General features: G+C 45.8%; 1 protein-coding gene and 2 long non-coding RNA genes across 5 annotated transcripts in view; 1 reads left to right on the top strand and 2 right to left on the bottom strand.

Moving 5' to 3' along the window:
* LOC135813779 (uncharacterized) overlaps nucleotides 1-27150 on the bottom strand; it is a 50419-nt gene that overhangs the window by 16914 nt on the left and 6355 nt on the right. The window contains exons 2-4 of one of the 3 annotated variants that reach the window (XM_065326802.1): nucleotides 24078-26617; nucleotides 23241-23653; nucleotides 18981-19121 (exon numbers count right to left, since the gene is read on the bottom strand). The exons of 1 other annotated variant lie outside the window; for it this stretch is intronic. In XM_065326802.1, coding sequence (XP_065182874.1) covers nucleotides 19112-19121; nucleotides 23241-23653; nucleotides 24078-26617 — 2963 coding nt within the window. In that variant the 3' untranslated portion in view covers nucleotides 18981-19111. Of the gene's footprint in view, nucleotides 1-281; nucleotides 965-18980; nucleotides 19122-23240; nucleotides 23654-24077; nucleotides 26618-27150 lie in introns of those variants that run through there. One more of the 3 variants, XM_065326788.1, reaches the window with a different exon arrangement.
* Nucleotides 2842-17360, top strand: LOC135813873 (uncharacterized). The gene is made up of 3 exons (XR_010553135.1): nucleotides 2842-3695; nucleotides 10015-10120; nucleotides 16055-17360. It is a non-coding gene; the product is annotated as an uncharacterized LOC135813873 (long non-coding RNA).
* LOC135813712 (uncharacterized) lies at nucleotides 12832-15052 on the bottom strand. The gene is made up of 2 exons (XR_010553105.1): nucleotides 14469-15052; nucleotides 12832-13792 (listed from the first exon to the last, which is right to left on the bottom strand). It is a non-coding gene; the product is annotated as an uncharacterized LOC135813712 (long non-coding RNA).

The following is a 27150-nucleotide window of genomic DNA, read 5'->3' on the forward strand; positions in this document are numbered from 1 at the left end:
CTCTCACACACAGGCATTCACTCAAGTGCACATACATGTGTATGCATGCAGACACGTGCGAGTGGGCAGTTCCACAACCACACACAACCACACTTATTTGGCAAACAATGCCTGAGCAATGCCCCACCTGATGACGCCAGATTTTCTTCGTTGTGATACACGTACAGAGCAAAGTGAATTGTCATTTTTGTGATACGCTGTATCTACACTATTTCGTCTTACCCAGTTATGTGTGTCATTATCATGTGTGTAAACCAGTATGGATCATCTTCTACACTTACCGGAGGACGAACCAAGTGCTGGCTCATGATCTGCCGACATTGGCTTCGTCGGATGGTCAGTTTTTCCACTGGCAGTTGGATCGCGTCGCTTTGCCATGGTACTGGCGACATGTTCCGCTACATGAGGCTGGCTGTGCTGAATGAGCCTCAGGAACGTGTCGACCTGTTCCTCTGTTTTCTTCAGCATCAGCCTCACCACGTACTTTGTCAGATCAGACTTCACGTTTTCCTTGCTAGAGGCAGTATCATATTCATCAACGTCCAGCACATCATTCTCCAGCAAGAGTTCCAAGATCAAGGATGCATCTAGATTGGAAAGTAGGAAGGCTATGTTATAGCGCACCCTGTCTGCCATTGTTCACACTCCTGCCTGTCCGCGTGACCACAGTTCACTCGCACTGCGGACTGATCACGATCGACATCGAGTTACTGCATAACTTCTTAGGATCAAAGAGATGTCTTATCTCACGCAATAATACGTACTGCCACGTACAAGCCGTTCATCCGTTGTGGCTCAGGTACAGAGCGAAATTGATGAAGGCAAGCAACTCTTTCGAAAATAACGCTTGAAATGTTCAGCATCAAGCTCGCATAGATCGCTATCAGCACTAGAAAAATAATCCGAAGGAGATGAAAATGCCAACGGTGTGGTAGTTCAGTACTGCAGTGCAGAGTGCAGAGGCTTTGGCCGATGGCGATGTTGGGCCGGTGGCCTGGGCATGGGCGACTCTCCAGTCATGGCTGCCGTGGCGCATGCGTGCACGAAGAAAAATCCGCGACATTTTGTCGTTTTCGGTTCCTTGGCAGATCAGAGTATGCGAGTGCATAGCCATAACTGGCATAAGCCAAGACTGATCCGAGAATCTAAGGGCGCGTTCGAATTGTCTTCATCAACTGTTCTAACAAATTTTATATAGAGATTAGTTGAAGTGTCCGAGAACGGTTTCTATCATTTTAGAGTTTTTCAGTGGAATTGTCATGGCGATGATGACGTCCGATCAGATCGACCATCGCCACGTAGACCTACTACGTGACGTAGCTATTCCAAACTCTTCGAAACTAATCCACCTTCCCATCGGATGAGTTTCGAGGAGCTTCGTTTTTCTGAAGAGGCCAATAAGGCTACCTCTTCAGAAAAACGAAGCTCCTCGAAAAGTCAAAGATTGACAATTCGAACGCGCCCTTAATGAGCCAGAGCACGCGAAAAGGGTGCTTAGCCTCACATTTTGGAAGTACATGACTTGTAATTAGTTGGGTTTTTAGTGCACCATGATGATTATTTATGAATCGAGTAAACGGTTGATCCTATATATAGCATGGCAATTGGCTGTCTTGACATGCCACGAGGTGCAGAAATAAATAAATAAAATAAATAATTGGTATTGATAATGGTCAAAGATTGAATAAAGCCAGACAGTTATAGAAAAACAAGTGTTGATCCTCATGATTTCGATGACCACAGACCTGAGACTGGAGGATTGAGGCTGTTGGATATTATTTTTGAAAATCCATTCAAACGTCAAATGGAAATGCGGTGCGTGACTAGATGGTCAACTGATCGAAATCGTTGCCTCGCGTTACAATAGCGCACGTGTCTGGTTGCTCTACGGTACCCGTGCAGTTCCGTTCTTAGTTACCTGTATCGTCCAAGATTAAAGGGGAAGTTAAGGCAAAAATTAAAATTTCACCAGTTGTAGTCTTCGGGGTGCTGAGTCGAATGGTCGTGGTCCGAGGAAGCTGAGACGCTCCCTTCCTACTTGAATCCCAATCGAACTCGCGCACTTCCACCGAAACTGGGTGACTGCGCCCTACTAGATGGGGATTTGTATGCAAAATGTCACTAAAAGCGCCATTTCGTTCTTATAAAAGCACGGATGACCGCGATTGGCCCATATGTTGTAGTCTTTTGGACGCTGAGTCGACTGGTTTTGGTCCGAAAAGGCTGCGATGCGGCGTTCCTCCTTTATTCCCAATCGAACATGGTTGAAGAAGCGGTCACGTGCTCCTGCGTACACCAGTCACCTGGTCACCGCGCCTGCAGGGTACAACTTACTAGCCTGTTTGACCTTTTTTGGGTGCAGTCCTGTCACTCGAGTTGAACTCGAGTTGAACCTTGGTGTGAAAGTTGTCACCTGCTGGCGTGGTGACCAGGTGATTTGGGCACCCAGGACCACGTGACCGCTTCTTCAACCATGTTCGATTGGGAATAAAGGAGGAACGCTGCATCGCAGCCTTTTCGGACCAAAACCAGTCGACTCAGCGTCCAAAAGACTACAACATATGGGCCAATCGCGGTCATCCGTGCTTTTATAAGAACGAAATGGCGCTTTTAGTGACATTTTGCATACAAATCCCCATCTAGTAGGGCGCAGTCACCCAGTTTCGGTGGAAGTGCGCGAGTTCGATTGGGATTCAAGTAGGAAGGGAGCGTCTCAGCTTCCTCGGACCAAGACCATTCGACTCAGCACCCCGAAGACTACAACTGGTGAAATTTTAATTTTTGCCTTAACTTCCCCTTTAAGAGCATGCGACAGTGGACTGGAAACTTCGGACAGGGGACGAGTGATCACTGCTAGCGAGCTCTGTGGCCAATGACGTGGCCAGGGTTGCCAGCGATTATTACAGTGTAGGAACGCAGAAAGGATAGTCCAGGAGCAGAAGACTCTCGAGGAAAGTGCAAGCTATGAAAAAAGGCATGCAATGGCGGCCACAGTCACACACGTAGCAAGTAGAGGCTTGCTGCAAAGAACCAACTGTGTCTTTGTGCTCCGCCCGTACAACACAGCAAAACAACAACAGAGTTGCATAGCCAGTGGCTGACGACTCTCTTACGGCCGTTGGAAAGCGCAACTGTGTTTCAAGTGTGAAAAGAACTCTAAGCGCTGAATCCAACCTACCATGAAGATCTTGATTGGTGGGACACACGGATCAATGAGCACCGCTGGAACTGCATTCTGGGTAGCATGACTCACTGGACGTCTGTGAGGACAGTGCAGAGCATGATTTTTATGATCAATCAAAAACTGCTGATTGCTGTTACGCGTACAATGATATGTACACAGGCTCACAGGAATAAACTGGCAACGACAGTGTTGGTGAAGGGAATGGCCGATATCTCCAACCTAACCTAGCAGCCGTACAAAGGCAGCATCATGATGGCCAGCTTGCCTGACGAGTTTATCATCGCTCAGTATCCAGAACCGTTCCAGCAACTTTCCCACAATGAAGTGATGATGATGGAAGCAAGGTAGCCAAATGTCAAGCTGGAAGACATGTTATCACTGGCTGCATACTGGATCAGAAACTGAGCACGGAGGACAGCTTTCACAGCAGAGATAATCAGCCATGTATCAGTGGTGGGTGCAGACAGCAGAAGCCAAGAACGGAGAAGGATAGATTACATTGAGAGCAGAGGTACGTTGTTGTTGTTGTTGTTGTTGTTGTTGTTGTTGTTGTTGTTGTTGTTGTTGTTGTTGTTGTTGTTGTTGTTGTTGTTGTTGTTGTTGTTGTTGTTGTTGTTGTTGTTGTTGTTGGTGTTGTTGTTGTTGTTGTTGTTGTTGTTGTTGTTGTTGTTGTTGTTGTTGTCGTCGTCGTCGTCATTGTTGTTGGTTTTGAAAACAAGTATACAGTAGGACCCCCTTCTCAGGCCCGTAGCAGCCCTAATTTGGTTGGTCCGGCAAGATCCGACCTCGATGCTCCCTCCCCCCCCCCCCCCCCCCGAGCCCACACTCATATATTATATGCTGGTACATGTACATGTACAAAGTGTACATGATTGTACGTGCATGTACATGGACATGTATGTAATTGTGACCATGCAGAGTGACTATAATAATAAAATAATATTTGCGGGATCTGCGTTAGCATCACTTGAATGTTCAGAAACACACACGCTATAGCCTTCGAGTGACATAGAGCGAGAAAGGGAAGAAGGATGTTCTGCATGAGTCAGGAAAAAGGGCATCAGCATGTTGTGTCTGTCCAAACAGAACTTGTTGAAGCCTATGAAGGCATAGCAACAATATCTAAATGCATGTGATAAAAGAGCCAAAATGGACCTTTGGAGGAGGAGAAAGTACATGTACATTGCAACGGAGGAATGGCAGGAGGTCATACAGTAGAGGACAACACCCACGTAGTGCTATGTACATGTACATGACATGGTATTCGCTACATGTACATCAGGGAGTCGTACTCAAACTAGGGAGGTGACACGGCACAGAAATTCGTGTCACAGGGGTTGACTCGCACCCGTGACCCCACGTTGTTATTTTTGGAATAGTTCAGTCCAGTCCAGTCCGAAAGGTCATACTCGGATCGACTCGCCTTCTGTACTTCACCTCCAAGCGTGCCGCATGGGTGTCTAGTTTTTGAAATTATTGAGGCAGCACATTTCGTTTACAGCCCATCAATCGCCAGTATTCTTTGAAAGACTACCAGCAATTTGTTTACCTCCTGCCATGTCCGAACTAATTGATAGCAGTGATGGCAACAGCAGCAGTTATGAGACGGCGTGTAGTGTTACGGTAACTGTTCAGAACTGTTCAGAGTCGTATCCTAGGTTAATCCGAATACTAAAAATTGACCCAAATTGCACATAGCACGAAGCTGGTTTTTGAAAATTGTAAGTCGTGTATCTGCCCCATTTCTTCTTTATGACTTGCACAATACACCAGTCTTCCTAAACAACACATTTATAGCAGGGGTTAAGTACCATAAGAGAAGTACAGCCAGTGATATTGTCATGTTGAAATACTACAATTTTGACACAAATTACACATAACACGAAGCCAGGTTTTGAAAAATGTAAGTCGTGTATCTGCCCCATTTCTTCTTTATGACTTGCACAATGGTCCAGTCTGCCTAAATAACACATTTATAGCAGGGGTTATGTACCATATTAGAGAAGTACAGCCAATGATATTGTCATGTCTAAATACTACAATTTTGACACAAATTAGACATAACACGAAGCTGGTTTTTGAAAATTGTAAGTCGTGTATCTGCCCCATTTCTTCTTTATGACTTGCACAATACACCAGTCTTCCTAAACAACACATTTATAGCAGGGGTTAAGTTCCATACAAGAGAGCTACATTGTACATCTAGTCATACTGTCATAAACAGCCAGCATTTTTCCTGCAGCAGTCACACCACCATCATCATTATTTCCAGGGAAATCCTCTTACATTGTCAGCTCCTACGTCGTTAGATACAATGTAGGGGGCTGTAGGACCGGCTCGTCAAAGATAGAGAACCTGAACAAGCGTGCTCGGGACGTCTCAGCAATCGTAGTATGCCTGAGCACTCCAATAAAAACTTGATCAATGGCAAAATCGTTCCCCACAGAAAAATCATACTTTGCGGGTCTCGCGTTGCACGCTTGGAGGTGAAGTACAGAAGGCGAGTCGATCCGAGTATGACCTTTCGGACTGGACTGGACTGAACTATTCCAAAAATAACAACGAGGGGTCACGGGTGCGAGTCAACCCCTGTGACACGGATTTCTGTGCCGTGTCACCTCCCTAGTTTGAGTACGACTCCCTGATGTACATGTATTACCATGAGTTATAATACTCTTGCTATTACCATGTACTACCTCTACTTATTGCACACATCATGGGTGGACATCCTGAGCTGCTCACATGTATTGTGTGAGCTCCTGCTTTTTTTTTTTTTTTTTTTTTTTTTTTTTTTTTTTTTTTGGGCGAATATTGGTCCGGCAGCTGACCGCCTGCTACGGCCCTGCTTCCCCCACCACCATCACCATCACCATCACCACCATCACCATCACCATCACCATCACCACCATTACCGTCATCCCCCTATCCGGGAAGAATGGGACCGGACACTGCCTATAACTGGGAATTTCCCTAAACTTGGAATAGTTTTGTTTTTCCCGTCTGAGCGTAGACGGAAGTCCTCTGATTAGGGAACTTTTACTGTACTGTCAAGATTGTAGCAAGCTGGGTGGAATCATGACTATGGGTGAAACAAATCAGTCACCGAGTATTCTCACATGATTCGTTTTCAGAGCATATCGGCCAAGAGCCATCATCAGTAGTTTGTTACTAAGTTACGTAATTCAAACAAGTATGACTTGGTTATCCACTTAGGGGAAGTTAAGCCGTTAATCAATTATTCACCAGTTGTATTCTTCGATGTGCTGAGTCGAATGGTCTTGGTCCGAGGAAGCTGAGACTCCCTTCCTTCTTTTTTCCCAATCGAACTCGCCACTTCCACCAAAACTGGGTGACTGCGCCCTACTGGATGGGTATTTGTAGGCAAAATGTCACTAAAAGCGCCATTTTGTCCTTATAAAAGCACAGATGAGCGCGATTGGCCCATGTGTTGTAGTCTTTTCGACACTGAGTCGACTGGTTTTGGTCCGAGAAGGCTGCGATGCAGAGTTCGGCCCTTATTCCCAATCGAACATGGTTGAATATGCGGTCATGTGCTCATACGCACACCAGTCACCTGGCCACCATGCCTGCAGGGTACAGCTAACAGCCTGCTTGGGTGCGTTCATGTCACTCGAGTTGAACTTGAGTTGAACCTTGGTGTGAAAGTTGTAGCATACCGGCACGGTGACCAGATGACTTGTGCACGCATGAGGACGTATACCCTAAAATCAAATTTTCAACAGTTGTAGTCTTCTGGGTGCTGAGTCGAATGGTCTTGGTCCGAGGAAGCTGCGACGCTCCCTTCCTTCTTTTTTCCCAATCGAACCCGCGCACTTCCACCGAAACTGGGCGACTGCGCCCTACTAGATGGGGACTTGTATGCAAAATGTCACTAAAAGCGCCATTTCGTTCTTATAAAAGCACGGATGACCGTGATTGGCCGATATGTTGTAGTCTTTTGGACGCTGAGTCGACTGGTTTTGGTCCGAAAAGGCTGCGATGCAGCGTTCCTCCTTTATTCCCAATCGAACATGGTTGAACAAGCGGTCACGTGCTCCTGGGTGCCCAAATCACCTGGTCACCACGCCAGCAGGCGACAACTTTCACACCAAGGTTCAACTCGAGTGACAGGACTGCACGCAAAAAAGGTCAAACAGGCTAGTAATTTGTACCCTGCAGGCACGGTGACCAGGTGACTGGTGTACGCAGGAGCACGTGACCGCTTGTTCAACCATGTTCGATTGGGAATAAAGGAGGAACGCTGCATCGCAGCCTTTTCGGACCAAAACCAGTCGACTCAGAGTCCAAAAGACTACAACCTATGGGCCAATGGTGGTCATCCGTGCTTTTATAAGAACGAAATGGTGCTTTTAGTGACATTTTGCATACAAATCCCCATCTAGTAGGGCGCAGTCACCCAGTTTCGGTGGAAGTGCGCGAGTTCGATTGGGAATAAAGGAGGAAGGGAGCGTCTCAGCTTCCTCGGACCAAGACCATTCGACTCAGCACCCCGAAGACTACAACTGGTGAAAATTTGATTTTAGGGTATACTACCCCTTTAATCAATATGTTCGATTGGAAATACGGGCCGAACGCTGCATCACAGCTTTCTCCGACCAAAACCACTTGACTCAGCGTCCGAAAGACTACAGCATATGGGCCAATCGGGGTCATCCGGGCTTCTATAAGAATGAAATGGCGATTTTACAAATCCCCATCTCAGTGACAAGGACGCAGTCACCCAGTTTCGGTGGAAGTAGCGAGGTCGAAAGGGAATAAAGGAGGGAGGGAGCGTCTCAGCTTCCTCGGACCAAGAACATTCGACTCAAAACCTCGAAGATGACAACTGGTGAAAATTTGATTTTAGGCTTAACTTGCCCTTTTAAGGTTTGTTTTGAACCAACTAAATCAAAAACACTTCAAGCACACAACTCCTTGGAATACGAATACTAGTATATGTAGAAGAGAAAAGGACATATGGATACGAGTTAAGAGTAACTCTCCATCACTGTAACATGATACTATATACAGTCAGAAAGTGCGATAACTAGGCACAAAACTGACAGAGTACTGAAATATTCGACGTCCTGACACCTAGCTTCAACACATCTCCGTAGCGCTAACCGACAGCCTTCCAACTTGGAAGGTTCAATCTTAACTCGTATCCATATGTCCTTTTCTCTTCTACATTTATTTATGGCTCAACATCCGAGTTTCAAAATACTAGTATACATGAAATTTCTGACTGTCATGTACATTGTACAAATCATTGGGTTTTGTTTGTTTGTTTGTTTGTTACCTTTATTTTACTTCACCATAGGTACAGGCATTGCTGCCTTCTTGCTGTGGATCATAAATGATGCCACAGCTCCTAGGCTATGATGAAAAATATAATAGTATGATAGATTAATATGATAAGATGTCATGACCGTCAGCAGGACAATTATAAAAATACCATGCAGCAGTGTATTTTATGTGTGTTGTGGTTGTACATGTAGATAATAATTATTGATGATGGACAGGGGACAGAACGTACTCGTGTGTCAATAGCTAATGGAGTGAAGTGAGATCAAGATCTGAAAGAGATTTTTTGAAATGAACAAGGTTTGTTAGAGAGCGGGTAGCATCAGGTAGAGAGTTCCATGTGGTGCTGCCCAGAAATTGGATAGAACATCTCCCAGCAGGATTGGGTAGGAATGGGATGCGAAGTAAATTATGCAGCTGCCCACGGGTGACTATACGATCAGCAAGTGGTATCTGAGGCTGGGCAAGTAATACAAAATAATCTTGAAAGAGAGAGCTTGCAGATCCGTGTATAGACCGGAAAACAAATACAAGCAGCTTCTGTAAAAGGACTTGGTGAAGTGATGGTATGGATAACTTAGCAAGCAAGGGAGCTGTTGCAGTGCGGCGGGGAGCCTGAAACACAGCACGAATACCAGACTTATGCAGTTTTACAAGGCAATTACGCAGAGACCGTGAAAGCGCAGGAAAGAAGCAATTAGAGGCGTAACAGAGATGAGTTTGCAACGGAAGTTGTCATTTGCTGTTTACGGGGTTTTATTAATTATTTTCAATGGGAGATCAAGGCGCTATCCGTATTTGCCAGTATTTATCACACGTGAACAAAACGGAGACTTTTTGAGATCCTCCTCCAAAGCGTGCACACATGCATGTAGTGAGTGAACCGTTCGCCTCAGTTGTATGTGTATACTGCTCTGCACATTTGTGCATTGAGAACTCTGCTTTGAGGTGCCTTGACCGGCCTTGTTAGCACATGTAGTGAAGTCAGTACGATTCCTTTGAGAGATGATTAACATTCACATGGACTATAGTGTAAGAGTAAGAAATGGGATGAGGAGGGTGGGTCAGAATATGAAAGCTATCTGCACACAAGGAAACTGGAAAAGACAGCAGGCTCAGTTGTGCGCACAGGAAAACCTGCGCATGCGCAGAGCGTGCGAGCATGTTATGTCTACGATACACAGCAGTATGTAGAGAGAGAGCAAGATCGTGCACGCACATAAAGAGGGCCATGCGACCCGTTATAAAGAGCCAATAGCGGAGCGATGGTACGTGACTGTTAGCAACGGTTTAACTTGACGGTTTAACTCAATGGTTTAACTCATACGTAATTCATACGTTAACCAAACCTTATTAAAATGCTGGTATGCTTTGTAAGTGTTCTTGGAAAAAAAGTAGAAATCACTGTATCCACCCGCACCCCCAACATATGTTTTGTACCATCATGAGTATTTTTGACAGTTATGTACGGGTATGTGGATACTCTTTTTATGCTGACACTTCACATTGTTTGCTGGCTATCACAGGCAACCATGGACTACCTGACAGTGTTCAAGTACTGGAAATCACCAACACAGATCATGCAGTTTGTCCACCAACCAGTGCAATGCTAACTGATAGCCGAGTAGCAAGGTAAGACCAAGTTCAGCTGAAACTGAACCAGCTGATTACACTCGTGTGATGTATTTTCACGACTTGTGTATTTGATTGTCACCAACAGCACTGTCGGGCGCCGAAGAACGAACAGGCTAGGATTTCACCCAGCACAGCATACCAATGTTTGCACGGAGACTCAACTCGGCATAGACGGTAATGCATGAATATAAGCACAGTCTATGCTTGGAGGCTGACCCCTCACCCCCCTATACTTGCCAACCACACCGGTTTTCCCGGTATATATATATATATCGGCATAGGCTGTAGTGCATAACAATAATCACAGTCTAGGCTAGGAGGCTGCCCCCTCTCCCCCGTCTCTTCAGTTCTTTGGTGACCGACAGTACTGTAGACATTTACACCCAAAGGCCATACCCATAGTTTGCTAGAATATTATTATGTCATGTGAAAATTAATGCGATTAATAGTATTAGTGAAGCGGACATTACAAAATGATGAATGAGAATACATGTATCTAAAATGGTTGTTCCTAATCGATTTTCTTGAGACTATCATCAGGGAAAATATATAATATAAGTAGTTTGTTTCTCCGTATAGCCTCTATTGTGAGACGATTTTCCCTGATGATAGTCTCAAGAAAATCGATTAGGAACAACCATTTTAGATACATGTATTCTCATTCATCATTTTGTAATGTCCGCTTCACTAATACTATTAATCGCATTAATAAAGTTATTGTCTCCTCGTCGCCTTTTCATGTGAAAATATGTTGCTATGACAATACCCCACTTAATCAGGGATATTTTTGACTCATGTATTCAGTAAAATAGAAGAAATCACACGGAAACGAGTTACGAAGTTATTATCCACGACTGTAACAAGATAGTAAGAAGTCAGAAAGTGCAATAACAGGGCACAAATCTGACATGTTACTGAGACATTGAACGACCTGATACCTAGCTCTCACACACCCGCCAGTCCAGTGCACAAACCAACAGCCTTCCAGCTTGGAAGGTTCAAGGGTATGGTAGGACCAATAAGGGGAAGGTGAGCGCAGCGAAAATGCGCACAAGCTAAGTCCAACGGCAACAATGAATGCCGACCGTTACAGGACCATGACGAGACCAGTTAATAACATGACAATGCGGTCTAACTACAATTCGAAGCAGCAAAGCAACACACCACCCAACTTGGGTGGGTCAGCAATATCAGAGATAAAGAAAGGGGGAAGCTTTGCGAAAACTAATTGTACAAACCGGACGTCAATATCCAACGGTACTCCTCATGCATTACTGTTGTGTACGAGTTGACTTGGTTTGCACAATGGCGTGTGTATGAGAGCTAGGTCTCAGGTCGTGAAATGTCTCAGTAGTATGTCAGTTTTGTGCCCTGTTATCGCACTTTTTTACTATTTATTATCTTGGTACAGTCGCAGGTAGTTGCTTCATAACTCGATTCCATGTGATTTCTTCTATTTTAATTTAGGGGTGAAAGTTGGCATTGAGATCCCGAGTTCGAGTACTCTGATTTTCTCCGAGCGAATATTCGAGTATTCGAGTATTCTTCATCTCCTAAAAATTGCACACCGAGGGCCTTAAAATCACATGATACACCCCTGATTGAACCGAATGGCAGTCATTTTTCTCCGGTATATTGGTTGCTGGGTCATTTGGGCTCTCTCTACTCTTGAACAAATGTTCACCACACAGTCTGCACATCAATATCTGCCGATTGCTGCTCTGAAACTGCAGATTTCTGTGGTAAATGCATGTACCACGTATGAACGAGTACTCTGATTTATTCCGAGTACGATTATTTCTGAAAAAACCGAGCGAGTACTCGAGTATTCGGTATAATTGTTTCACCCCTATTTTAATTATATTTATTGGCTCAGTATCCAAGTTTTAAGGGGGTTCGGGACAGTTAGGCCCAAAAAATTAATTTCAACATCAGCCCAATCTGACATCAGGTTTGAATAGCTACAGCCTTATATTTTCGCTTAGTAACATCAGTTTTTCAATTGCCTGAATAGGTCTTGCCAAAAACACAATTTTCCTTGATGACACAAAATAACACAAAATCCGAAAATTGATGAGAAATCGTCCATAACACTAGTTAGGACAGAAAATATGACATAAAATTATACAGACTGTTCGAGGTATTGACTAAGATGATATCAACACCGAAAAATGTACACTTTGGTTGACGATGGGATCCAGGTCGTCATTTCCTTGAGAAGAACAAAAAGACGCAAAAAATGAAACTTTGAATATTTTTTGCAGCTTATTTTTGAGTTTGCCCCATATGTGGATACTTCAAATACATTCTATAAGTGGGTTGGAACAGGTTTACCGTGGCGAAAATAGGGGTCACCGTGCATATTCTGGAGAAAAATCCAAAAAACTGTCAAAATTTGCCTAAAATTGGTAAATTCACGTATCTATATTGCTTGTACTTCGCTGCTGCTGCTTTGGTCATAACTTATTGGATTTTTGGCTGTTAGGTGTTGCATAAACTCGCTAGAGCCCTCGGCGTTCAGAACAATACAAGGATGGAATAGCTGAACTAGTGAATTTGCCGGAAAATCCTGGGTGCACGCATTATCGATAGGTACTTTTCTCCATGATTACTCTCCTGTTGGTACTTGGTTTTGATACATGTACATGTGTTGGAATCTTCGGAAAGCATGCAGATTCCTCACATCCAACACCACACGACACAGCAAGCCAGGGGCACCAGAATTACATGGATAAACTGAAGTTCAGAGAGAAAAAACGACAACCGTCTTCTAACTACCAAGGGAAGAGAAGCACTTCTTGTCGAAGGGAGAATACATAAAAAGGGAGAAGAAAGCCAAAAATGGGTACGCGGCATAGGAAAGTACAACATTATCGTACCACGCAATACGGTGCGTGAAAACACCGCGCGCGGGTACGCGGGATCGGCAGAAACTAGAGTAGAGTGATTATGGATATACGGGACCAAAAAGTAAGGAAGGGTCAAGAGTACAAGTTGCGATTTAGACAAATTTGACGGAAATCTCCCGGGCATGGGGTTTGGAGTGGATACACTACACATGTAGCTGTGATAGCGCTTAGCACAGCCCCATATCAAACTACAATGAAAGCTGACATGTTGGAACGAATCAGAAAACATTGAGTCCTCTTGTTCTTCAACTATGCGAGCTAGAACGTGTTCCCACACTGGCAAAATGATGGCATTTTACGGTGCGCACAAACAAGTGAAGCGCTGTGCCACAGGGCGTTGCTTACAGTTGGGTTGCTGCTGGTTCTTGGCTAGGTGTTCAGCCACCGCTAATATAATCTTCCTTGAGGCTGTCACCCGCTTCTTACCTCTGACTTGCTCCTTCATCAGTCTGGAAATGGCTGGCTCACCATTTCGTTTGTAGGACAAGACAAAGTGCTTCATCACCAACCCACTAGCAGCTGCCCGCACTGCAACTGATTTAGAGCAGCACGTTGCTTGGACCAACGGTTGAAGGGTGGCCAGCCGCTTTTGCTGATGTTCTGCAAACTCCATCGCCGAACATGCTGATGCAAAAGTGACAGAGTGCTACAGGATACTGGCATCAGGGCGAGCTTCGACTAGGGCCGCAATATCCGCAATAGCATCATGAGCAGCGAACTCATTCCCAACGATGAACTATAAATCAATGTGAGGCTGTAGCTTGGGAGGTCCGGTATCGCGGTTTAGGGATCAGAGTGTACACCCAGCACAAAAATGCACACCATCGACACACACATGCGTGCACACATACACACTCACACACACACACACACACAGACACACAGACACAGACACACACACATGTAACACAAAAAATTATAGAACCGCAATAATGGGATAAAAGTACCGGCAATCAGAATTGAAAACACTCATCATTGAACGCACTACAAAACGCAGGCCCACGCTAATACACACACACACACACACACACACACACACACGCATGCTCTCACACGCAATAGAACACACACGCGCGCGTGCGCGTGCACACACATACATTCACGCACGTGTACGTACCCACCCACATGCATGTGCACACTCATGTGCATGAGTGGAGATGCCCGCATACACAATCATGTCACACCAACATGCCCTTGGGGCGGCCATGCACGTGTGTATAGTATATGTGCGAGGGCACGTCCACATGAGCGCATATGCATGTGCATGTTCATACATGCGTATGGTGCACACATGCACAAACATGCAGGTCTATGCAAACACACACACGCTCGCGCGCGCCGCGCATACAGTGTGCTCATACATTTCCATAGCCATAGGGTGGCAATGACTCGCAAATATCATGAATAAATCTGATGAGATTGAAAAACACACTTACCCAAAGCAGCTTTGGTGTTGCTTGTGGAAGCACGGGGGCCAGGGTGCTGAGCAGTTACAGGGCTATCTGTATCTATAATTCTCCATCCCACACTGCTGACACGGAATGACAAGTACGCTGCCCAGGCCGTACCTCTTCTCTTCAACGCAATCAACGAGCGCCAGAGGTTTGCCACATCCAGGATTCTGGCAAGCAGACAATCCCACAGCCAGATACCTGAGATGAACGATTCGTCGACCGTGAAGAGGGGCACTGAACGACCTCTTCGCGGGAGTCGAATCCAGTGGCGTTGGTGGTGGAGATCGCCCTTTCCGTTTTTCAGGAACTCGATCGATCGTTCGAGCTTGCGAAGCGTCCCCCTTCTCGGCTTCTTGAATCGTCCAGTACGCAGAATGCGAGGCCGCGTCGTGGGTGACAGATTACTCTCCCGCGTCTTCATCTCCACGACACGTCGACAGGAGAACCAAGCTATCCAAAAACCGCCGATGTCAAAACAAATCCGCAAGTCCAGTAGCGGCTGAGCTTCTTCCTCAAATCTTGTCTCGACTCGAGCACGCGCTGCGAAGTCATGGTCAAACTGCTTGCATGATGATCGCGTCCCATTTTTCCACTCCGAAAGGCATTATTTTTCAGAAAAAAATTCGGAAATCCAACATGGCGCTTACCGTCGCGAACCTCCTTAAAGGGGAAGTTAAGGCAAAAATTAAAATTTCACCAGTTGTAGTCTTCGGGGTGCTGAGTCGAATGGTCGTGGTCCGAGGAAGCTGAGACGCTCCCTTCCTACTTGAATCCCAATCGAACTCGCGCACTTCCACCGAAACTGGGTGACTGCGCCCTACTAGATGGGGATTTGTATGCAAAATGTCACTAAAAGCGCCATTTCGTTCTTATAAAAGCACGGATGACCGCGATTGGCCCATATGTTGTAGTCTTTTGGACGCTGAGTCGACTGGTTTTGGTCCGAAAAGGCTGCGATGCAGCGTTCCTCCTTTATTCCCAATCGAACATGGTTGAACAAGTGGTCACGTGCTCCTGGGTGCCCAAATCACCTGGTCACCACGCCAGCAGGCGACAACTTTCACACCAAGGTTCAACTTGAGTTCAACTCGAGTGACAGGACTGCACCCAAAAAAGGTCAAACAGGCTAGTAAGTTGTACCCTGCAGGCACGGTGACCAGCTGACTGGTGTACGCAGGAGCACGTGACCGCTTGTTCAACCATGTTCGATTGGGAATAAAGGAGGAACGCTGCATCGCAGCCTTTTCGGACCAAAACCAATCGACTCAGCGTCCAAAAGACTACAACATATGGGCCAATCGCGGTCATCCTTGGTTTTATAAGAACGAAATGGCGCTTTTAGTGATATTTTGCATACAAATCCCCATCTGAGTAGGGCGCAGTCACCCAGTTTCGGTGGAAGTGCGCGAGTTCGATTGGGATTCAAGTAGGAAGGGAGCGTCTCAGCTTCCTCGGACCACGACCATTCGACTCAGCACCCCGAAGACTACAACTGGTGAAATTTTAATTTTTGCCTTAACTTCCCCTTTAAATCATGTATTCATGTCAATGTTTTCTGCCTTCCCCAGATGGATGTGTCGACGTCAGTGCAGAACGCCTTTGTGATGTGCAATGCAGCTTTGCAATTGCAGCAGGTGGTGCATGGTGGTAGGAGGTAGGATAGTCCAACAGTGTTGATTGTGCAAAGATCAAATCTCACTCACTCTCCGGGTGCGTAGCTGTCAGTGCAAGAAAGCTGATTTGCGCATCACGCTGTGTGGGTCACACGGACGACGCACAGCAGAAACAAATCTACCTACTGCCGCTTTCTCTTGCTGGTTGTGCTGCAGCATGAATCCAGCAGTTGTTAAATGTTCCTCCTCTCGTCCTCTCCTCAGCAAATAAATGTATATTCTGAATTAGTCTCTGGCGTGCTCGCTCTTGTGGCTTCTTTTTCATGACCACCCCCCCCCCCCCTCCCCCTCCTCACTGTCTCTTTCTCCCACTGTGTTTGTGTGTCTACCTAGCTCTCTCTTTCTCTCTCTCTCTCTCTCTCTCTCTCTCTCACTCTCTCTCTCTCTCACTCTCCCTCTCCCTCTCCCCTTCTCTCTCTCTCTCTCTCTCTCTCTCTCTCTCTCTCTCTCTCTCTCTCTCTCTCTCTCTCTCTCTCTCACGTTTTTCGGGGCACGAATCTATGCCGAAGCCCGCTACTATTTCCTCTGCTCATCTAGTTTCAAATCTTTCCGATTCCACTTTTAAGACATCTTAGACTGACAGAGCATTCAGGGCTTGGTGTGAAACCTGCCATTTTGTAAACTGCATTGTGTGAGTTTCCAAGGTTGCTATGAAAACATGCAGTCATAGACGTGGCCACCCATTGTGCATGTATTGTTACGAGATCAGGTGCTAGGCAACGGCCAAGCGTTTAATCAAGTATCACGCTACCAAGAGTACATAACCCCTGGGGGATATGTACTCTTGATGCTACTCATGCAATGCAGAGCTCATGTTAGCGGCGAGTATCCCATTTCCTTTGTGCTGTGGGATATCACAATACCATTTTGCTGTGGGATATCACAATATCTTTGTGCTGTGGGATATCATGCTACCCTTGGCTGTGCTGTGGTGTATCACATTGCCCCTGGCTGAAATCAAACCTCCACTTGAAGGAGTTGCATTTTGATAGAAAGTATGTTTTTCGCAGTAAAAGAGTATTTATTTGTAGAGCTTGTGTTGATACAGATTCCTAGGTTCGAACCCCAAGATGGGCAGTCAGGCCATGTAAAATATATAGATTGTTTATCGTCAGATTTTCCTGAGAAATCGGGGCGGACAGGAGGTATTTTATTTTTATTTTGCATGTATGGCTGTATGGTAGGTGCTCGCAACCCCTAGACATGCCTCTTTCTTCACTTTTCTTTTTTTGAAGCCAATTTGCACAGAGTGAGATAAATCCATGTGAGGCAGATGAATTGTCAGCCACAACATCTTGCAAGATAGTTTTGAGGATGCAAATAGGGAAAAGTGAAACAACCAACGTAGGACAACAAAGGGAACCAGGCAGCTGATAATCTGTTTTACTTTTCAAGCCTATAGCACCATGTATGATCATCAATCTGCGGGCTTCGCCTTCCAAGATCTACAGCCACGCTCATTAGAGGTCGTATAGGCATGGATCGCAGTACATACAGTACATTTTACCGGAACTAAAAAATAAAATAATTCGGCCGGGAGGGCGAAAAATCGGGGCGGGCGCGGACGATAAACAATCGATTTCTTTTGCTTGGCCTTAGTTACATTTTTCTCTCCTTGCGTATTTGTATCTGCATGTTATTACCCTTGCCGTGAGTCGCTCGTGAGTCGTGTATGAGTCGTGTATTGCTAAACCCGTATTTCCCCACTTTACCCGTACGACTGTCTGTTGTGAACTGTGATTGGCTGCTAGTATTATTGTTCCAGAATGTTCCAGAGCTGTGAACTGTGATTGGTTAATTATGCTAATGTTTCTAGAATTTCGTCGGCGACCGGTTTTCGTAGATTGCTGATTGGTTAATGACCTAAAACATGGCTGCCGGTTGCCGGACTTTTGTTCCCTTGCTTTCTTCTTTCTTGTTGCATTCCAAGTGTGTATAATATTTCTTTCCTGATAAGTACTGGTAAAGTACGACGTGAGTGTGTTAACTGGAGTGATTGTGATTACCCTCCGGGGTCAGCTCTTAGACACTACTGGACATATTATTGTTGTGTCCAGCTGATGTCCGAAATGAAAACTACCTTTAACACATGCACCGTTCACTAGTGACTGGGGAAGGGTTGTGATTGTAGTAGATGACGTGGCTGCTTTGTGTTCAACATCAAGTAGGCATGCCCACAAGCAGTACAATTATACTGAATGCTCATTGTTCATAGCAACCAGCATCCGTGGAGCAGTCGGGTCAACTGTATACCAATTTGAAAGATTTTTTGAATGAGAATCTCATTACAAATTATTCAATTCTGATGAAGCACTACCTGAAGGAAAATGTCATCAGTTCATCAGTTCATTCCGAGTTACGTATAATTTTCAAAAGGATTGACTTGGCTTGACTTGACAAAAACTGGTTCAAGACTCGGTAAGCATTTCTACATTGTCACATGAGTATTAGCAGTGCTGCTAGATTTCAATACTGGAGTAAAATATGATGTGTCACGATCTCAAGGGTAATAGCATGAATTTGTATGTACAGGGTATGGCTGACACTGCTATGGCAATATACATTGCAGTATAAACATTTGTAGAGTAGAGTTTTCCAGGTTTAACTGACATAGCGGTAACTATTCTGTACAGTGACTAGTGTAAAAACAGTAGGTGAGAGTAGACATGAACACATTCAGTAAAACTGATACCACAGTAGACTGGACTAGACAGTACATGTAGTTCAGTTGATCATTATTATCTACATACTAACACAACACTGTGTGTGTCATAGACAATCTGTATACGTCATGTCTATACAAGTGATGTCACAGTGTTGTGATCAATGACAGGTAGTGTGCTGTTGGAGTATCTCTTACTGCAGTAGCTGCTTGAAATGATCCCTGTCCAGTGCTGGTCACTTTCACCAATCTCAACTGCTAAACACTATCCAGTAGAGATCTTCAGAAGCTCACCTAGCCCTGTAGAATGTACAACAGAGAGGGTGCATATACACATGCACACACACCACCACACACTCACACACACCCAAACACACACACACACACATACCAAAACACACACACGCAGGCAGACACACCCATTTACTTGAAGCCCTGGGCGTAGAATTGGTCGTATCAAGAGTACATAACCCCCAGAGTGCGCAACTGGGATGGGGTTGTGAGACGTCGTAATCCGTGATGTACGTCATTTTTTGGGTCGGACTTGCCTCATTCCATCGACGCGGTGTACCACGTCCACACTTCCCCTACTCATGATGTCATTATTATTACGTGCAAAACGGATTTCGCCGTCCCAGATCTGATAAGTGAACTTGCGCACTCTGGGGGGTTATGTACTCTTGGTCGTATGGATTGCATGAGTTGGTGCTAAGGAATGAGGTCATTGTTATAATAATCATGACTCATAATGACATCATGCCTGGTATCTACAGGCAACGTATGTACACATTCTGGATAACATCAAGCTGTCAAACAGGTGACCATCAAACAGGATACGTTGCACACATACTACAGAACTTGCGACGACATTCCCTGCAAGGGAATTTTTCCCGATAAATTCCACTATTTTTATATCTAGTACGCATATGCTGAGCCAAGGAAAACAATTTTGTAATATGGAAATTGGGGGCACAAGTTATGCGATTCCATATTACAATTTTTTATATTTGTTCCCACTTATGCCCCCCCCCCCCTCCCCCCTCTTTCTTGTCCCACACACATACACACAACCCACAATCTCGCAAGTATGCAAAGAAGCAGGCACACACGCACACGCACAACACGCACACACACACACACTTGTACTTGCTCACTGCCAAAACTGGTCACGTGGGTCTCCCGGGAGAGGGGAGAGAGACTCAAAAGGAATCTTGGAAAGATGACTCAATTGGCCATTGAACCACCCAACGGCCGACACCCCTGAAATCCCCAAACTAGGGTGGATTTGAAATGATCCCACTTATGGGCTCACCACACCTCAGTAAGTGGGACACACACATACACACCTTTGACCTGACCTTTGACGCCCATCGCCGGAGGCGATGATAGCAATGCTACGGCAGAAGCCATAGCAACTTGTGCTGGGATTACACCATTCAACAGCTTGCAAGGCTGAAGAATTGACCGTCACTATTCAGCCTGGTCTACACCATGCAGCTATTTGGAGTGACATTTTCTGGCCAGTGAATCCCTATTTTTGGTCACATACACACACACACACACACACACACACACACACACACACACACACACACACACACACACTCCGGGTCGCTAATCCTGGTATACACAACCATGCAGTTCATGACTTTCTCATTGCACGAGACGAAGACGAGAAGAGGCGTGGGTGTTTGTGACGGGATAAGCAGGCGCATGTACCGGGTCAAAAAAAGGTGGTGTCCAAAAATTGTCGACCGCCATTTTGCAATAAGCTACATGCACATTCAGCAGTATTACACGCACTAAATTTTGATTACACACTGAAAGAAAGCTTTAAAAGTTACGGCTGCCAGTCCCACCGAGCCATCAAAACAAAATTTACAAAGGCATTTTCCTGACACAGAATAAATGAATAGGCTAGCCGGCATTATACAAGTAGTTCGAAGTAGTAAAGGAAGATTCAGACACTCTTGCTAGCAAGTGAATCAAAGAAGCAGGTCAATCCCTGTCACTGTCTGAGTCTGCAGTGGTACTATAGCCCTGGGAAGACACGCTCCAGTCGGCTGCTACTTGCACCGAGAGGCGCACTAGAGGGCAATCATTCTCTTCACTTTCTTTGCCCGCTGCTACCACTAGATATGGCATGTTCTCTATTTCTTTCCTTGGCGCTGATAGGTGGAATTCTCTGCCTGTCTCGTGTCGTCAGGATGAGCATCTATCCGTTTTTGTTTCGCTCTGTAAAGAGCACTTAGGGTTCCCTGTAACAAGACGGCAACGTCTGTAGGGCCTTCCCTAATAATATATTCTACTACTACTGCTGCTGCTGCTGCTGCTGCTGCTGCTGCTGCTGCTGCTGCTGCTGCTACTACTACTACTACTACTACTACCACTACTACTACTACACACGCAACCGGAAATTGAGACAATTCGCTAAGAAAATCCCGATCCATGGTATTTTTGTAGTATTCATCGTAGAGCGATCCTTTCTTTTGTAGCTGACCGCTAAAGACCTGTGCCTGACGTCAAATATGTCTCATGCATGTCTGGACTGTCGTACAATAGAGGAAAATATTTATGTCAAAATAATATGATTGCCACCCAAGTGCGGAAGTGAAAATTTGCAATGGGACGAAAAATACCTGTCGAGTGTCGTAACTCCACTACTCGACCTTGGATCGACTTCGGATTTGTTGGAGCCGACAGCTGAGAATTTCTAATACGAGTAGACCTTTCGATTACTCAATTCCGTTCAGGGAAAGCCGAGTTACGAAATATTTGAGTGTTTGCAGAATGCACTTCATAGCGGATGCAAAAAGGTGGTTTCCGGGCTCCAAGAAAACCACGCGGTGCATGCGCCTGATAAGTGGCTTCGCCTTTTAAATCACTTCTGGCAATTTCGGCATTGTAGTTGGAACGTGTCTCTTTCATCGGCAGTTGGGCGCTTGGTGGACCGGTCACACGGTTGTGGAGAAAAAATCCCTGGATCAATTTGCAGCAAAGTTCAAAAACGGCATAGTATGCCGCCGTACAGCATGGTTTCCGGATACATGAACATACAGGTACAGAGCTCCCGACATCAACATCATTAGAGACAGAACTGGACTGGGTACAGCGGTGAACTGCAATGCCACCCGCACACACACCGAAACCATCGGTGATATTGGGAGCACTGGCGACTGTAAGCTTGATACTGAACTGGTTCATTGCTCGGCCATTGTGCCCATTGTGCCGTGTAGCAGCAGTAACGATAGCACAATGCAATTAGGGTCGACCTGTGACAAATCAACATGGTGGACTAGTCACAGGTTGACGCGGTGCAAGACCAATCTGAGTGGCAGCAGGGTACGTTGAGTGAATACGACCAGCTCACAAAATGGCCAGGGAGATAGGCAGTGAGGTGAGCAAGTGTGCATAGGCTCGACAAAAAGATATCGCCAACACAAGTGCCCATACATGCAGTCACACAAAACACACACACACACACGCACACACACACACACGCGCGCACATACTTAAAGTCTGTCCTATTGAGCCAATGTTACAGTGTAACAAAGAATAAGAAATACAAATGGCCATTTCGAAATTATGGCGTGATGATATGACGGATGATCAAACGTAATTATGGCGTGATGATATGACGGATGATCAAACGTATGGTTCACACACCTTAACTCCATCTCCCCCCCCCCCCCCCATAACACCCATCCCCCCCCCATAACACCCATCCCCCCCCCCCAACCCTCACACCCATCCCCCATACTCCCCAACCCTCATCCCCCAATCCCCCCCCCCCCCCCCATCACATCCATCCCCCCTCCCCCCACACACACAGACAACACACACACACACACACACACACACACACACACACACACACACACCACACACCCGCAACCCTCCCCCATCACATCAATCTCCCCCCCCCCCCCCCAACACACACACACACACACACACACCCGAATCCATCCCCTCCCCCCCCCCCCACACACAGACAACACACACAAACACACACACACACCACACACCCGCACCCCTCCCCCATCACGTCAATCCCCCCCCCCCCCCCAACACACACACACACACACACACCCAAACCCATCCCCCCAACCCCCCCCCCCCCCACACACACACATAGTATGATACACACACACACACACACCCCGTACCTCCCCCCCCCCCCCCATCACACCCATCCCCCCAACACACACACACACACACACACACACATACATACACACACACACACACACACACACACACACAAACACCCGCACCCCCCCCCCCCCCCACACACACAGAAATGTTTACACACAGACTCAACAGTAATTTTCTCATGATAACAAGGCACTAAGTACACACCAGTTCATCACACAGCACTCACAATCTGTCATGTGAGTTGATACTGACAATCAAACTTACTGTAGTATGCGATGTTTGAGTGCTGCAAGCATAGCACAGTGTTGGTTGTGTTCCCTTAGGTGTTCATCAGTTTGACGATGTTTGCCACACAGGTAAGCCATGCCACAACGAGGACATGCTGTGATGTTGTCCAGGTCATAGCAGACTAAACATGCTGCCACACATATACACCATTCCAGTAGTGCAATGTGGTGATCAATGCTCACTTGGCCTCTCTTGGATTGATGATGAAGGGCAGCAATGAGAGAGATGTATAGCAGAGGAATGTCCCCAGCCATTGGTGGTAAGTACACAATTCCAGACACTGAGAGACCAGTTGCACAATTGCTCGGCAGGTAAGCACTGAGATCATTAACCAATGACTTCAACGCTGGGAAGAGTTTGGAACTATCGACAGTTGCAAAGAGAGTATTCTACAGCAAAACACACAACAAAGGACAGTGTAGAGAGAACGTAACTGAAGCCCATACAATCGAAATAGACTACACATCGCACAATAAATACAAATCAGGCTGATATTTTTTTTACTAGAGCCACGTAAACCCGTCATGTGTGAGCCATGAATAAGGGGAGTGGTGGCGTGGTCTGGGATGCTCTGCCGACCTTGGGTCTCGGCTTCATCACAATATAGCAGAAAGCAACGCGTTCATATCCATAGTTACCATGTCTTGGAAGTTTTCACATTCTCCTGCGTGTCAAGCAAGTAATGAGGTTCAGTGAGACAGACACTATACCGTAGATCATTACTGAGTACACTGGCTTGCAGAACAATAGTTCTTTGAGAGTTCAGTGACCATGAAATCTAGGGTAACAAATAATACTCCACTATCACCTCACCTCAAACTTCTGCATTGCTCTAGCCATCAGTATACAAGACTGCACCACTTCCAGATCAGGTATCTTGTTCTGGCTACAGTTGTTAATCAGTGCTGCTGTGTGATCTGCTGGATTTGAGCCATTACACCATCTCCTGACATAGTCCATCACAATGTTGTGGGGATGCTGTGCTGGTAGAGTGAGACCCAATGGAGTTGTGTGTGCCCTTCCATTTACTACCAAGGATATGTACCGGGTGTTGTACATAGCACCCACGTACATGTCCAGTAGTGTGGTTACTGTGTCATTATCCATGGAGTGCAGGTACTGTTGTGTCCGAAAAGCTGCCAATGTGGTATAGTCGTCATTGACATTGAACAAGCGCCTGATAGCAGTTGGTACATGTTTCCATTCGCACAGTGGTATACCCAGTGTTGTAAGCAATGATGGTGAAATAATCCACTCACTGCTACAGGAACTTGATATGACCTTGCCCAGGATCACAACAATGCATTGTAGCAGAAAGTCGTACATTCGAGCACATGACCTGACTGCACCATCCTGTGATAGGTAGCGTGATGACATCACTCTCTCAGCAAGGTCTTCTACCACCTGTACATTGGGAATATCCTTGTTTAGCAGAGTGGAGCAATACAGTTGAATGAGTTTCAGGGCACATTCATTGACACCTGTTGCAAGACCCATTCCCAGTGTTGTTGTAATACGCGGGTACATCACCTGCAGACGGGATACTGTTTCGTGGCTGAGCTCAGCTTGTCCTTTCCTGCATCCCATGACCAGAGAAATGTTTGTCCTGCATGACTCCAATGAAACCTGCATCAAAATAGGCTGCAAATGTGATTGCTCTCCTGTTGGTTCTTGTTCACATTTCCCAAGAAGCTTTTGGGCTTTGAGATCCAAATCGTCAGGATTGATGCCTGAACCTGCTGCTTCGACTACATTGTTCATGCCACATGCGACCGAGATGCAAAGACCGCCAACTTTAATGGGTAGTGGTGCCTTGTGCAATCTTTGAACCCTGTCACCAAACTCTGCAATACTGAATGTCGCACCCCCAAACAAAGACGCAAACAATCCACAACACGTTGCTAATCTAGAGAAAGGAAGAAATTCATCATCGGGCAATAGATCAACAACTGACAAAGCACTCCGTATGTTCACGCTTTCCTGAAGCAGTTGGAAACTCCAATACACTGCTTTGTCTGCACCACAACCTCTACAGTCCTCAACTTCCTTCACAAAGCCTAGGAAATGCTTGCACATTCGCTGTTGGTAAACGGATTGCTTGTTTTCTGGGCATTGGTAACGACCAAATTCGGCGACGAATGGTTGCAAAGAGTAGCGATCCAAATACGAATTGTAATCCAGGAAACAAATCTTGATCAGAGGATAAAAACGTACAAGATGAACCACATTGGCATCAGTTGCAGGCAAACCCACCATCACACAAGCGCAATCAGATGAGAACGAGGAGCGCAGTTGAGCTACAGCATGGAATGAGTCCTTGTCATCCTGCTGTAATGTGTTGTATGCTATTGTCAACAGCTTCAGGATTCGATGATTCGGTTTCAGACCATCGTCGTTGAACACATCAAGACCAATCTTCTTGAACACCGCCAGCAACATGGTTGGAGTTAATCGACCACCTTGTAGAAGACCAGCTGTAATGCGTACAGCAAGTGGAACATTTCCACAATGATCCACTAACCTCTGTGCATCCTCAATGCTCACACTACCTTCAACACATAGACCATGGAGAAGACCAACAGCACAAACCTTTGTCAGACCATCAAGACGGTGTTGTTGTAGTTTAAACTGGGCAGCGTGTAGGTCAAAGTAAACACGACTTGTCAGTAGGACATGTACACTGTGTTGTTGGCGTAGTAGTCGCTGGATGACATCTTGTAATTGGAAATCCTTATCCGCACCAGCCTGCATAGCATCCTCGGCATTGTCCAGAATAACTAGCATGTGGTGTTTGCCACCATGATCATCCATGGCATCAGCTGATTTTGTTGTCTTGCCAGTAGTTTCAGATGAAGCCGGGTTTGTTTCGAGTCGGTTTTGAATCATTGCCTGGACAGCGTCAACACCAGCTACACCGCGTAAGTCAAAGAACTCCACACGACAACCAGCATTGCGACATACATGTCCCACAGCAATGGCTACGGACGTCTTACCAAAACCAGCTGGTGCCGCAAGACTCTGCACTCGTGTAGATGATGATTTGGACTTTGTTGTAAGAATGTTGCGACTTATCTCTGTAACAATGTCATCCCTGCCAGTGAAGTGTTCGTCCAGGTCTGGTAGAGATGAGTTGCTTGAATGTGATGATGTTTTTGAAACCTGAGCTGTAGTTAGTCTAGTACTCCTTGTTGTACCCATACTAGTTGCACTGGTTGTTGCTAAAGCTGATGTTGCTTGTTTGTGTGTTGCTGTATGTCTACTGCTGGAGGACAGTTGGTGATCAGTCTCACTACCTCCCTCTGTGTTGACTGATGGTTGCGTTGTCTGTTGTCCAGCCGTTGTCATGGTAGCATCTACCAAGATAACAAGTAGAGAACAGAACTACAGTGAACGTAGAGTCTGTACGAGTAGAAATCTGTCGTGACCCTGTATATACATATTACATGTACCTCTCATCATTTTTGTACTCTCTGCACATTCACTATCACATGATGTATAGCCAAACTGTCACATGCCACTAGCAAACTTTCTCATGGCATCGATCTCCATAACATTTGTGCACTTCTCTTTCCTTCCCTTTTGAACATTTGGCCACACGTTATTATTGCTATGTTTCTCGTCACCCGAAAGTCTAAATTCGCATGCGAGAGGTGGATAAAATAAAATAATGATCGAATACCGTATTTGCCGGAGTATAGTGCGCACTTTGGAGGCACTACTTCTGGCCCCAAATCACTGGTGCGCACTATGCTCCGAATATGAAAAAAATGAACATGTACTTCGAAAAGTAGTGCAATGCATCAAACAGTTACGAAGCGTGCCACCTCTGACCCTGAGCAAGCCATCTGAATGCACGTTTTATGACAATGGTCGCACTATAGTACCA

Source organism: Sycon ciliatum, chromosome 1 (genome assembly GCF_964019385.1).
Source record: "Sycon ciliatum chromosome 1, ocSycCili1.1, whole genome shotgun sequence".
Classification (NCBI taxonomy): Eukaryota; Metazoa; Porifera; class Calcarea; order Leucosolenida; family Sycettidae; genus Sycon; species Sycon ciliatum.